Source organism: Phocoena sinus, chromosome 11 (assembly GCF_008692025.1).
Source record: "Phocoena sinus isolate mPhoSin1 chromosome 11, mPhoSin1.pri, whole genome shotgun sequence".
NCBI classification, from domain to species: domain Eukaryota; kingdom Metazoa; phylum Chordata; class Mammalia; order Artiodactyla; family Phocoenidae; genus Phocoena; species Phocoena sinus.
In genome coordinates this window covers 31,477,901-31,492,388 of record NC_045773.1, presented here as the reverse complement: position 1 = coordinate 31,492,388, position 14,488 = coordinate 31,477,901, and the positions used below count along the sequence as shown (strand labels likewise).

The window sequence follows — 14,488 nt, the reverse complement described above, 5'->3', positions numbered from 1 at the left end:
TGTTTCCATGTCCTGGCTATTGTAAATAGAGCTGCAATGAACATTTTGGTACATGACTCTTTTTGAATTTTGGTTTTCTCAGGGTATATGCCAAGTAGTGGGATTGCTGGGTCATATGGTAATTCTATCTGTAGTTTTTTAAGGAACCTCCATACTGTTCTCCACAGTGGCTGAACCAATTCACATTCCCACCAGCAGTGCAAGAGTGTCCCCTTTTCTCCACACCCTCTCCAGCATTTATTGTTTCTAGATTTTTTGATGATGGCCATTCTGACTGGTGTGAGATGATATCTCATTGTAGTTTTGATTTGCATTTCTCTAATGATTAATGATGTTGAGCATTCTTTCATGTGTTTGTTGGCATTCTGTATATCTTCTTTGGAGAAATGTCTATTTAGGTCTTCTGCCCATTTTTGGATGGGGTTGTTTGTTTTTTTGTTATTGAGCTGCATGAGCTGCTTGTAAATTTTGGAGATTAATCCTTTGTCAGTTGCTTCATTTGCAAATGTTTTCTCCCATTCTGAGGGTTGTCTTTTGGTCTTGGTTATGGTTTCCTTTGCTGTGCAAAAGCTTTGAAGTTTCATTAGGTCCCATTTGTTTATTTTTGTTTTTATTTCCATTACTCTAGGAGGTGGGTCAGAAAGGATCTTGCTGTGATTTATGTCATAGAGTGTTCTTCCTATGTTTTCTTCTAAGAGTTTGATAGTTTCTGGCCTTACATTTAGGTCTTTAATCCATTTTGAGCTTATTTTTGTGTATGGTGTTAGGGAGTGATCTAATCTCATACTTTTACATGTACCTGTCCAGTTTTCCCAGCACCATTTATTGAAGAGGCTGTCCTTTCTCCACTGTACATTCCTGCCTCCTTTATCAAAGATAAGGTGTCCATATGTGCGTGGGTTTATCTCTGGGCTTTCTATCCTGTTCCACTGATCTATCTTTCTGTTTTTGTGCCAGTACCATACTGTCTTGATTACTGTTGCTTTGTAATATAGTCTAAAGTCAGGGAGCCTTATTCCTCCAGCTCCTTTTTTCGTTCTCAAGATTGCTTTGGCTATTCGGGGTCTTTTGTGTTTCCATACAAATTGCGAAATTTTTTGTTCTAGTTCTGTGAAAAATGCCAGTGGTAGTTTGATAGGGATTGCATTGAATCTGTAGATTGCTTTGGGTAGTAGAGTCATTTTCAAAATTTTTTTTTAATTACTTCAAATTTTGTTTAAATGTTGAAAAGCAATCCTACGAACTCCTCATGAGTTAGAAGCATATGGTTTAATAATTTAGGCCCCAGAAGCGTGGAATATATTCGATCATTGGTCAAGTTATCTGTCTAAGCTCACAAAAACTATTTAAGACATTAATTCTGTTTTTTAAACTTTTCTGATTTAACAGTTCTCTAAGTTAATTTGTTAAGCACCCCCAGCATGTCAGTAGTATTTAGAAGCTAGTCTCCCTTTACAGTGTCTTACATGCCATATAGTTCCTAGCTATATTGCCCTGACAACATCACACTTACACCCTACAATCTGCCTAGCATCTAATCAGCATGGGATTTATACTCTAGTACTTCAGTTACAATATTGAGTCTGAGTCTTATGATCCATCCTGAGAGGATGTCTCGAAAACCTTATCCTCCTTTAGCTATTTCTGTTGCAGATGGGAGTCAAATTCTTTAACACAGCTTCAATATACAGGTCTTTTGTTCTTTGTTGTCCATGGTGTAGAAGGAATTGAACAAAGAATTTCTATTCCTGCTTATCAAGCTGTTTTCCTAGTGTGTAAATGGGACTTTTTTTTTACATCAGGTTGTAACAGCAATCATAGAATTTAAGCTGGAAAACAGCCTCAGAAATTATTGAGTTCTGTCTTCTTGTTTGACAGTGGAGGGCACTGAGACTCTCCTTGTGTTATTTGTGTCTGTGCGAATGGTGCCTGGCACAGATCTCAGAGCTCAGGAAATGCTAACTCAGAGAATGAAATGGCACCAGTTAAGTGACTTGCTCAACATCCCACAACTAAATAGTGGCAGATCTGGGGTCTAGAACCCAGACTCCTGGTTCTTTGTCTTGTGCTTTCCTCCCCAATATGGTGTCTTCTCATTTCAGTAGGTTTATCTTTACTTAAGTTGGAAGTGGCTCCTAAGGTTTAAGTTTCTGTCTGCCATCCTATTTGTCAAGTACTTAAAGAAAATAGTTGGAATATGTGCTTTCTTTTCCTGTAGAAGACCTACACTGAATCTTTTTATGATACAGTTAATATAATGTGATATGACAAAATATACTAGTCACCTTCTATTTTTACAATTTCAAACTGTGTGTGTATTTGATTATCTGAAAATAGGACACAGCTTTAAACTTTCACTGTTTTAGTGTTTTAATGCTTTTACTTATTGAAAATATCATTCTTTTTTACACTTTTCTTTCCTCATCTGAAATCCACTCCATCCCTCCTAGTAAAATGTATAAGAAATTGGACTTCCTGCTGTGTCTGATTTCTACATGAATAACTGTCAATATTTATGTTGCAGTTCTCAGAAGCAGAGTTTAGAGCTTACCAGTGATCTCAGCATCCTGCAGATGACTAGGAAAGAGCTTGAGAATCAAGTGGGATCCTTGAAAGAACAGCATCTTCGGGATTCAGCTGATTTAAAAACTCTTCTCAGTAAGGCTGAAAACCAAGCAAAGGATGTACAGAAAGAGGTAAAGCGAAAAGACATTATGAGCCCAATTATGGTTGGACTTAAAGCCAAAAGCAAATCAGATATTCATGCTAGTTAGAACTAAAGGGAAGCATTACCTGTCACAGAGTTGATACTGGGAGCATCTCTGGTGATTTCTAGCTGTGTATCATGATCCATATATAGAGAATTCATCAGTAAGCTTTGGTCTCAAAAATATAAATATACAAAATTACGTTGAAAGTTTTTCTCTACCAGTTAGTTGACCTATGTGAGAAGTCCTTTGTACCAGATTACTTAATTCACTGTTTATCTTTCAAAGACAGTATCATATTTAATTTAGAATACTTTTGGAAAGCTAACTGGGGCCACACCATAATGCTGTCTAAACCCCTCAGGTGACACTGGCCTGAAAAGTTGCTGATGAGAAAACTCAGCTCATACCCAGCCAGCCAAACACATGTTCTGTGACCGTTTTTTTGGTGGCTTTAAAAAGAAAAACCGTGTTTAAAATGGTGAGGGTTGATGTTGGAGCAGAGACCCCACCCAGGCTTTTCCTGAGCAGAGCCTTGAAGTTGAGGGTGGGGCAATAAGAGCTGCGATCAGTCCTACTGGCCTTATACTATTCCCTGCATTGACTTCTGGCCAGCTTAGGGGATGGAGAAGGCTGATGCATTTTCATCTACCCGGCAGGGCTCACCCCAGTTGTAGACCCTCTTAAATGAAGGATTTGTTTTAAACAGAAGGAAGTTGAAGACAACTCTTTGTCTTAAATAACAAATTTTCCCAAAATTGTTTTTAGAAGATCTGTTTAATCAATGTAGTTTTCCTTTGCACTTTTCTTTCCCTGTAGTATCCTGAACTTGGACATGATTGTTGTTCTTCTGTCTTCATGTTTGTTCCTAAAGAAAAAAACTGTAACATTTTTTATTCACATGTGGCCATATTGATTTTGTAATATGTTCATTTTTTATCTTCTTGCTAAGGATATGTATTTTGGGAGAAACCTCATTTTATTTGGTTGGAACACAAATTTTGTGCCAAAGTAAATATACTAGTATTTAATACTGTAAGCACTTTGTGTCCTTCCAGTCCACATGCCATAATTCTTTCAAAATCTGGGAAGAATGCTGTGGTTGGAAGATAATTCTGTTGTATGTTACTCTGAATGCGTTAGCCATTTTGTTGCATTATTTGTTTGCCTGTTTTTGGTCACTGAGCAATCAGTGCGAAATGCTTTAACTGTTCCCACAAATGGCAGTGGCATGTTGTCACAGCATCTAAATTGTTGGTAGCCTTTGGATTGCATTAAATGCAGCACATTTAAAAATATGTCTGATCTTGTCAGTATGTTTCTTTTCTATTTTCTTGTTCAATGTTTTCATTGTGAAATGAAGTGTAGTCACCATACCATGCTCCTTTATGATGTGAAATTGCTTTTCTTTCCGTTTGTCCTGATGTCAACTATTGGATACTAGTCTGTAACTAAAACCTTCTTTAATGAGATTCTTATATCTGTGTAATCCACTGCAAATGAATTACTACCTTTTATTAATGCACATATATTCCCTTTCAACATTTCCCCTTTTTCTCCTTTCTCTCATAGAATCATAATGTGCACAATATAATGATTATGTACCTTCAGCACTGTCACAGGTTAAAATATTACAAACTAAGCAAGCCCAGATATGATTATTTTTGTGAAGAAGAACCAAAGGTGCTGGTAATATTGTGTGGTATTTCCCTCTTAATCAGAACTGAGCTCATTTCTCATCTCTGAGTTAGAAAGCAAGATGGAGCAAAATGATATCCAAGGGAGGTGTGACACTAAGGCTACAGAAGGTGACCTTTGTTCTGACAATTAAATTTTATATATGTGGCAGCTTTTGTTTGAACATTTAAAAAAGAAAAAGTACCTGAGAAAAGTAAAATTTAATCCTCAGTGTTGAGAAAAATAATGGTATACCATCTTTATATTTGACTTAAGAAAGCATCTGTATATTTTGATTTAGTAGGAATATCTGTAATTTGAGAATTCATAAAACATTGAGCACACAAGTCCACCCTGCAAAGACTGACTCAGGAAAGTTGTTTGGCTTCACCATCTTGCCCTGGGGCCAGAGTCCTTCCCACCCACTCACAAGCTGAAGGTAAACAGCAGGATCTTCAGGACTAAGCTGCCTTCCTGTCATTCTTCACAACTCCTGGAACAGAGAAACGATTAAGTGCTTTGGTATAAAGGGCAGGCTGGATGTAAGAATGGTGGAAAAGGAAAATAAGGGAAAATTTTGGTCAGCAAATCACATTTCACTTATTCTTTATTAGTCACTGTTAAGAATCATATCATTGAGAATTGATTATGTTCTAAGAGACTTAGTGCAGAGACTAGTCTAGGTACACTGAGTTTGCTTTGGCAACCTGCCGGTAACCTTTTGCCTCTGGAAGAAAGTCCACAGACCCCACAAAAAAAGCTGTCATGAAGTCCATGAATCTTACTCCTTAGTTCCTTCTCTGGCATACTACCCGGACTTGTTCTGGGAACGTTGTTAGGTAACAGAGAGTTCCTTTCATATTTTACCTCCCTCTCTGTACCCGTGTCTTTCTTCCCACTTTATGGTGAACTCGCTGCTGACCCTAACCCCCTGCCTCCACCACTTCTGATTAATGTTTTTATACATTTGCATCTGTAATATTTATCTTTGGAGTGCATAATGATGAGCTCCTGATTAATCACTCCAAGGTGTTTGGATTATTCAGAAGCACCATATAAATGTGTCCTTTATTGAGAAATTTCTAGGATACAGGCGGAAAGGAACTATAGACTTTCCAACCTCGTGGGCTGTGTTTAGGGAAGAGGAGGAATCTTTCTGGTATGCCAGACCTGTGGTATATTTATTTTATAATCAGCCCTTGTCTGTCTTTCTTCCTTCTAAAACCTTCAGAAATGGCAAAGTGGGGCAGTGGAGGCCGAGACAAAGGCACAGCCAGCAGCAGAACAGTCTTTGCTCTTTGACTGAGAGCCCAGCTTGCATGTAAGATGCAATATCTAGAAGTGAAACCAGTCTAGCATTCCTGCCTTCTGGGGCATTTAAAGTAGGGGCAAACCATACCATGTTTTGCATTAATCTGACCTATGTTCAAGGGCTAGGTAGTGTGTCTGAAAGTCATATTATATATAGTGAACTGTTTTCCAGAGCAGGAAGTGGCATGTTTCACTATAGAAAAATATCAGAAACAGATTTTTAAAAATTATTTGTAATTGATGCTTATAAGTCTTAAATAGAGAGATAGAAATGTCCCAATCATAGTGACTGGTGCCTTAGATATATTTCTTTGCTTCATTTGCCTAGAAATTCCTTATCCAGAACACTTTAATACCCAACGATGCTGGGTAAAGGGAGGCCTAATGAGAGTTAATACTTTTTACTTCAACACTAAAATAGCTTGGCTGACATTACTTACCAGGATATAAACTCAGACTTCCTAACCTTACCATTTAATTAGGCTATGGAGTTTTTCTTCACTTGCTTTTCTTTTGCTCAGTTTGGAATTTTACTTTTCTCCTCTAATTCTCTTAGTGGAAAAAGTGACCCCTTATATTAGAAACAGATGACACAGTGGTGACTTCTCAATTTTTTTTAACACCAGGGCCACAAAATTCTTACCTAGAATCAAGTAAACATTAAAGGCTTCTTATTATTAGTGCAAGTGATTCTTCTCCTTATAACAAAAAGGCTTGACTGTGGTGTTGCAGGTGACTAAACAGGGTCTGGTGTATAAGCCTGACTAGACGCATAACTTCATACCCATTTTAAGTTGAGTCTGCACACTCTTTTTTCTTTGCCTTTAGTATGAAAAGACACAGACTGTACTCTCAGAACTGAAGTTGAAGTTCGAAATGACTGAGCAGGAAAAACAATCAATCACAGATGAGCTCAAACAATGTAAAGACAACCTGAAGCTGCTCCGAGAGAAAGGAAATAATGTAAGTCTTTGCAAACTTGGCTTAGCCTTGATTGAGAGGCAGGTGAGAGCCCTGAACTTGATTCTCCAGAGGACTTTATTACTGATTTGAGAAACTAAGACCTGTAGTACACGTGAACTAAGCTTTTCATTATGAAATTCCATGATGGAATCATTGGGCTGTCAGATTTTTGAGTAAGAATTTGCCCCTTTAACCTGTACACCTAGAAGAGCCTAAGGACTACCTGGAGGAAGAGCCTTGTTTGCAAAAAGATAATTTACCTAAGAACTGTCAGCTTTTCCCAAATGAATCTGAAGTTCTGTCACTAAGGCTTCATCTGGCTCTTGTTTTTCCCCCTCTGGGAAACAAAGCACTATACCACCAGGGACCCACTGAAGAAAGAATGATACATGACGATTCCTTAGCATTTGGCTGTATCAAAAAATGGAGACTTAATGATGGTTTTCATTTTGTACTAATAATGTTCTCACTAAAGCACATTTCTAAAAAGCTTAGTGTCTTCTGGGCCTCCTATAAGTATTAGGAAGTATTTGGTGAGTTTCTCTAGGGGTGTGTGTGTGTGAAATTGGAACATTTTGGTATAAATTGAGCTTAATAATATTAATTTGTATTTTATTTGCTAGAGAGGCAGATGGTCTTTTAAAAGATGTTGTACTAAATAAATGTTGTGTTATACGTTTTAATGATCATTGCCTTTGTGGGCCCTAATTGATGGATGTTCAGTGTGGTTGATTGTGCTCTGACTTATTCCAAACCCCTGTCATGGCTTGGACACTGCAGTGGGCATGAGCCGCATACTTCCTATGGAGAAAGGCACTCTGCTTAACTTGCAGCATAAGTACAAAAGAGTAATGTTGCATGGCCATCCAGTTACACAGTCACACTCAGAATGCTTATGAGTTGTGTCCAACTGTTCTTTGCTAAAGAAAGTCCTAGTTTGTTTTTTTTTAATAAAGACTTGTTGCTTAGGTAGAAGCCTTTCAGAAATTTATGAATTGGGTATGGAGGCTTTATGATAAGCAAAAATGGATTGCATTTATTTTGAAAATGTCAATTACAGAACTCTTCTGAAATCAGATCATAATGGTTTGGTTACTTCTCTCTTTTGTGTTAACTCATATCTCTCTGATGATGGAAATTCAGTCTACCTTCTACTAAATTAACCTATGAAGACATCTAGGATAATCAGAATGGATCCCGCTATGTGATTTAGAGCCTATTTGAAAGTAACGTTGCTATTATTATTTATAGTTATGCAAATAATTTACTTTAAGTGTAGATTTCCTATTTTTATGACATTAGACTTATGGTAATGACATATTACTCTGTAATAACACTCATTTTAGTAATTCCCTTCCAGTTTAAAAAATTACTGGGAATTCCCTGACAGTCCAGTGGTTAGGATTCCACACGTCCACTGCAGGGGGCACAGGTTCGATCCCTGGCTGGGGAAGTAATATCCCACATGCTACGTGGTGCAGCCAAAAATATAATAATAATGAAATGAAATTAAAAATTACTTATATTCTTGTAACATCACTGAAAGCCCTGAGATTCAGCTGCCTGTCTTTATATACTAAATGTTTCTCATATGTTGTGTCAGATCTCTTGCTTGATTTAGAAAAATAAATGCCATGCATCACAGGGCATTTATTTTTAAGCTTGAAAGCAATACTATCTCAAGCAAAAGAGTTTTGGTTTAAAAAAAAAAAAAGGTTTTGATAGAGGGATAAAATAAACCTTAGCCATTTCCAAAGGAGTACATTGTCAAATAATGGTTTCTGAGTATGGAACAAAAATAATGTACTGTCAAGCAGAGCATCAGCTGGTGAGGTATTTTCATTGCTCTGTCTTAACGCGCTACATTTCATTAGGGAGTTAGGGACACCCACATTGCCTCCAGCTGTTCCTTTTAAACTGGTAGTTTGCCAACTTACATACTACAGTCCATCATTCTGGATTGTATTAGATGTCTTTAAAATGTCTTTCTACCCTCCCTCCCACCCCCCTGGGTTCTAAATCATCTTATCTGATTTTTTTATAGCATAAAATGATTTTAATATCCCTTCCCTTCTTTAGCCTTCCATATTACAACCCGTCCCAGCCGTATTCATCGGCCTATTCCTGGCTTTCCTGTTTTGGTGTTTCGGTCCATTGTGGTAGAGAAAGGTACAAGCACTACTGTTGAGTCCTTGTCTGTTTGTTCCCGTCACCTGTTTGTGCCATATTTGTAATATAGTGCATGGCAAAACCACACAGGTATTTTGTTACCTGAAGCAAACCCTTCATTTAGTATGCTATGTATTGTGTCATACAAATGAACTGAATGATCAACTAATCATATAACATATTGTCTTGTTTCTTTTGTAGTAAAGCTAACCATGAATTAATTCCAACCTAACCAGATGTTAATATGCTACCTTTAACTGAGTCTTTGTCTCTAGCAAACCGGAGTAAACTGTGAATTGCTGCAGCTTAGTACCCCCTTCCCAATTCTATGTTTAATCAGCTCTGAATGGGAAATGAAGAGTTTGCCTCTTTGAAGTTTTCAGCAAGCTTTCTTCCCACCCCCCCCTTCCCTCTTCTTTTCCATGGTGTAGAGTTTCTTTGTTTCAACCCTTTGCCTATATTACACTGTGGCTAAGAAGGTGAAAAAGGATGAGAGTGGCATAATGGACCATTGGCTCACAATCTCAACCTCAGTATGCATTTACTTGTGAGAGTATCAGCCTGTCCCATGTCTTTCTGATCCCTGATCTACAACATCACAATATTTCTTTAAAAGCTAGCTTTCTCAATACAACTCAGAACACTAGTGAAAATAAAGTTTTCAAACAAAGCAAATTGATATTGTAAAGCCCTCTGATAGTTAACAGAGAACAGCCCATCCATGCTCACCTCCAACAAGCATACCGGTTAGTAGAGCATATGAGATGATCACGTGGCATTATTACCCTGGACATGGTCTTTACCAAAAGCATCAGATAAGCAGGGTCCCTAACATCACTTTGCCATCTTGAACCCCTTCTGATTTTGTCTTCTGTGGTTTAAGATTAGAGGATCAAAGCTTAGACCATTTTCTTTCTATCACCTTACCCACCAGCCCCTTATATAAAACTATGCCAACATGTGAGTCTGGTTTTTATCAAGAAATAAACATTTTAGGCAGAAACATACTCCAGGCATTTATGGACATCAGTTAGCTGTAATATATGGATACCGGAGTAAATAAAACAGGCTGAACTCAAAGAGTTTCTTAGAGAAGTCACTGTTAGGCTTCAAAGAAAATTGAAAACTGCCCAAGAGTTTCCTGCAATGTATTCGGCTTCCACACAATGGTCCTCTAAAACAGCTCCTGCTATTATGGCTCTCCTCACACCTGCACTCCCTCACCTTTTTTTCTTTTTTTAAAATGTATTCTTATCCAGAGATAAGGTTTTTCTAATATTCTGTTAAGTATTCAGGACTCTCTGGAACCAAGGGGTTAATAGGTATGAAAAAAGAAGGGAGAATGTGATTTTGACTCTTGGTTTCTTTCCACACAGAAACCCTGGCCCTGGATGCCCATGTTGGCTGCCCTGGTTGCGGTGACAGCCATCGTGCTGTACGTGCCAGGTCTGGCCAGAGCTTCTCCATGAGAGCGTTTCTTGAGTCCGTACACCGTCCTCCCTCTAGAAGCTGGCACCACACTCATGCTGGGGACAAACCAGAACCATTTTCTTCCTTTTTACCTCTTAAAACAGCAGAAGTGCAAGAATACAGCTGTAGGGTCATTGCTTTAAATTATATAAAATGTATCTGTCTATAAAGAGGATATAAAATTGTGACTTTATTCTACCGTAAGCAATAATTTGCTTGCAATTTTTCATGTAATTTTTAAATTAGTATGTTGAAATTCTGAATATTATGGTGGCCTAAAGTAGGCTTCTTGGTACACCAAATTATTTATAACATTAAATTTATGGGTATTTTACTCTGAATTCTAATGGCCAGATAACTCATTTTTTTTGATTCGGTAACTACCCAAACCAAACAACTGATACATACATGGGAAGAGAGGCCCTGTGTGCTCAGTGCCTATCAGTTTGAATATATACACATATATATATATTTTTTTTACATATTTACGCCATTTTTACTTGTTATAAAACCACTGAGCTATTGGGAACAAGACTTAGAGACAACTATTTGCGTGGATTTTTTTTTTTTTTTAAGGAGAAATACACTTGGAAAATACTCTGTTCTAGTGATAATTTGGGGAATATATGCACGTTTGTTCAGCCTTAATGTGACTTGATGATGTGGAGGACATCAACTTTGAAAAACTTTCCATGAGAGTGTGTATTTTCTTGAGCAAACTGAAGTATTTCTGGGAGCAAAAACATAGTAATTATACAGTTTCAGTGCAGTAAACCAAACTGTTGAGTCAATTGGAATGTAATTTATTAAACCTCATGTATTTAAAGAGATATTTTCTTTAAAAGCCAAGTTACTTTCTCATATACAGCATTTTAGGAAGCATGACTTTTTTTTTCCTATCATCTCTTCCTCCAAGCATGTTTAATTGAAGAAAGAATTAATATCTCTTTAGATAAGCTTTTACTGACTTAATCTGGTTATTGATATTTCAAAGCTAATTCATGTTCGAGGTGAGCTGTTGTTACCTACCAACAGATTTCCTGGTTGGGGAGGCAAATGGTTATTTTCCTTTTATTGTTGTTAATTGGGACGTTCTGTTAATGAGAAGCACTATTCCCAAGATTAATAGTGTTCCATGCACAGTAAAGCACCTAAACACTGCTTGATGTTACAAATTTAAAACACGGAAGTGAAGGTTTAGCTATGGTGTTTGTGCGGCACCACAGTTATGTCAATGAAGTTTATATAGGTCATAGAATATCCTAAAGTATCACATAGTTAAATTTTTCAGTCAGTGAAAACTGAGAGGGAATGTCAGTGAATTGGCTTGAATGTTCTGTGGCAATCCACAGGCCTAGCCAAATATTGAAATAGAAGTTTAGGATATAATTTGCCTTGTAATGTTTGGCAGTCATTGTTTATACTTTAAAGGTTATATTTTAAGCCATTTGGGGTTTGCTGTTGGGAGGATCACTAGATTTATGGAGGAATTAGTCACAAATGACTTGTAGAAAATACTGTCATATAGTTCATTTCATCATTTTCTGTTGCAGGAAGCCACTCCACCACAGAATGCTAATATGCCAGTGGTACCCAGTACCTCCTGTATATAGGTTATTGCAAATATTGTTCTGAAATGCTTAACTTCAGAATTACATTTTTTAAAGTAAATAATTGTTTTAAATCTATTTTGTAAAGATATAAAGTACAATAGAATTTCTGGAGTACAGATTAAACTATTTGCACTAACACACGTGATGTGCATGATTTAATAAACTCACTTTACTCTCCCTATGCATTTTGGAGTTGGATATCATTGAAATTCTTAGTACTGACTCTACTATTGTATTGTTAATAGTCTTTTCGTGGAATGACTCTTTATGCAACATAATGTACGTTTGGTGTTCTTCAGGGTTTAAAAGAAAACACTGAGCTGTTTCCTCCAGGTTTTATTAGCCTTTTATTTAACTTACTGCTCTAATTTTTTCCCCTTTTCCTATGGTTATTGTTAAAACGTGACTCACTTGCCAGACAAGTCTCTAAATGTAAAGTCTAGCATCGATATTTACTTTATTCAAATTGAATAAATGGGTTTTTGTAGTGAACTGCCAGTTTTTCTTAAGAATATAAACGAGCCTATTCATAAGCAGTACCCCCAGTTTTGTTCAGTTTACTTTCAGGTTAAATAAAGAGTAGGATTATTCACTTGTAGTGATAGTCATTAAGACGTTTTAATCCTAGCAGTTAAGAATTGAACAACCCGGGCTTCCCTGGTGGCGCAGTGGTTGAGAGTCCGCCTGCCGATGCAGGGGACACGGGTTCGTGCCCCGGTCTGGGAAGATCCCACATGCTGCGGAGCGGCTGGGCCCGTGAGCCATGGCCGCTGGGCCTGTGCGTCCGGAGCCTGTGCTCCGCAACGGGAGAGGCCACAACAGTGAGAGGCCTGCGTACCGCAAAAAAAAAAAAAAAAATTGAACAACCCTATAACACATTTAAAAATTATATTAAGGTGCTACGTGGCTGGGTCCAAAAATGAAAAGAACGTGGTGTTTAAAGCTAAAACATCCGTATTGGCATACTGGCTCTGCCTTAGGCAAATCATTTGTCTTCTCTGAGTCTCTACTTCCTCATTTATAAAATGGAGAGAATAATATCTCTATTTTTAGTGGTAGTATGAAAATTTTAAAAATAATGTATGTGAAGTGTCAAGTGGTAAATAAATACTGCAAATATTTAAGTTTTAGGTGAACCAGTACAGCTATTTAAAGTGAATTGATTGACTCAACTGTTGAGACTTTGTGTGTGAATGAGATAGAACTGCAGTGGAATGACTCCTAAGAAAGCATCCAGCTCTGTTCATCCCTTTTATAGTTGTGTCTTTAGGAAGTAATGTGCTTAGTTTGAAAATGAGCCAATTGCTTACAACAGTTTAGAATTCCTGTTGTGACTGCCTTCAAGAGCAATTCCGAGTCACATATGAAAACCAGTCACACTGCTGCGTAATCAGAGGCTTTCAACTAAAAATAGTATTGCCTAGCTTGATCTCACTTGAATCACCAGACTTGACCCCCAGTGACTTTTGGCTGCTTCCAGTGATTACATCTACTATCAAAAGGATGGAAATCTGTTACCAAAGAGGAAAAAACTGCATACAAGTCAACCGTGTTAAAAATGTACAGCCTTCCTCCCAAAAAATTCACGTCTGAAAGTTTATTCTGAGGGCATAATTGTGTGTTCAAAATTTTAACTACCAGGACATTTAGTGTAGCATTTTTCTGTAATAGTGATGGGTAAACAACCTAACTATCCAGCAGTGGGTCATCGGTTAAATAAATTAATATTGCCATGCTACACATTTCTGTGCTTGCAGAGTATGTGGGAATATATTCATACTATATTAAGAAAGAGGTTACCAGTGTAGAATAACCTTGGTTTTGTAAAGAAAAAAAATGTAGACTTACAGGATACGTTTATAGCAGGAGGACTCAGAACGATTTTTTATCCAGGCTACACTAGTGCTTCTATCTGTATGACTGAGGGTCAATTCTGTTCCCTTTTTATGATTTCTGATTTATTTTTAGTGGTAAATATATGTTGCTTTTGTAAATTAAAAAGCTATTTGCTTTAAATTAGAAACAAGCAGAATTCTAAGTTGCTTTTCGTAATTGAATGAGTACCTTGTCAAAGTACCTACGTTTAAAGGAGTTAATGTTCATTTGCACTTACGAATTCTGGTGTGTTCATTTAAACATCAGTCTTACAATTTTAAACATGCTTTGTACATACATACGTAGAATCAGAATACTGGAAGAGGTCTTAGCAATTCGTTCTCACCGATTTGCCTATCAGGGAGAAAACCCAGAGAATTTTTGACTCATGGTCAGAATTACAGTAAGTTACAAAGTTGAGGATGAGGATGATTATTTTTTTGCTACTCCATGTTGTGTCTCCAGGCTTTGATGGCTTTACATCCATTCATTTAGCAAATACTTTTTGAGTGTCTGATGTGAGACATTGTGCCAGGTTCTGGCAATATTCAGTTCCTGCTGTCATAGAGCTTTTGGTGTAGAGGAGAAATACAAGCAAGGAAGCAGGCCAGTCACAGTACAGTATGCTAGAGGAAGACATAGGAACCTGTGGAACCATAGAAAAGGGGTGCATTTCCTCTCACCTTCAACCATCCAACCCAG

At 37.4% G+C, this 14,488-nt stretch overlaps 1 protein-coding gene across 40 annotated transcripts in view; it reads left to right on the top strand.

Annotated features, from left to right (window-relative positions):
* SLMAP (sarcolemma associated protein) overlaps window positions 1-12,403 on the top strand; it is a 152,813-nt gene extending 140,410 nt beyond the window's left edge. For 25 of the 40 annotated variants that reach the window (XM_032650517.1, XM_032650515.1, XM_032650506.1 and 22 more), the window contains 3 exons: window positions 2,525-2,696; window positions 6,525-6,659; window positions 10,205-12,403. In XM_032650517.1, coding sequence (XP_032506408.1) covers window positions 2,525-2,696; window positions 6,525-6,659; window positions 10,205-10,297 — 400 coding nt within the window. In that variant the 3' untranslated portion in view covers window positions 10,298-12,403. Of the gene's footprint in view, window positions 1-2,524; window positions 2,697-6,524; window positions 8,829-10,204 lie in introns of all 40 variants that reach the window. The other 15 variants (XM_032650488.1, XM_032650490.1, XM_032650516.1 and 12 more) reach the window with 2 other exon arrangements.
* The last annotated feature ends 2,085 nt before the right edge of the window (window positions 12,404-14,488 follow it).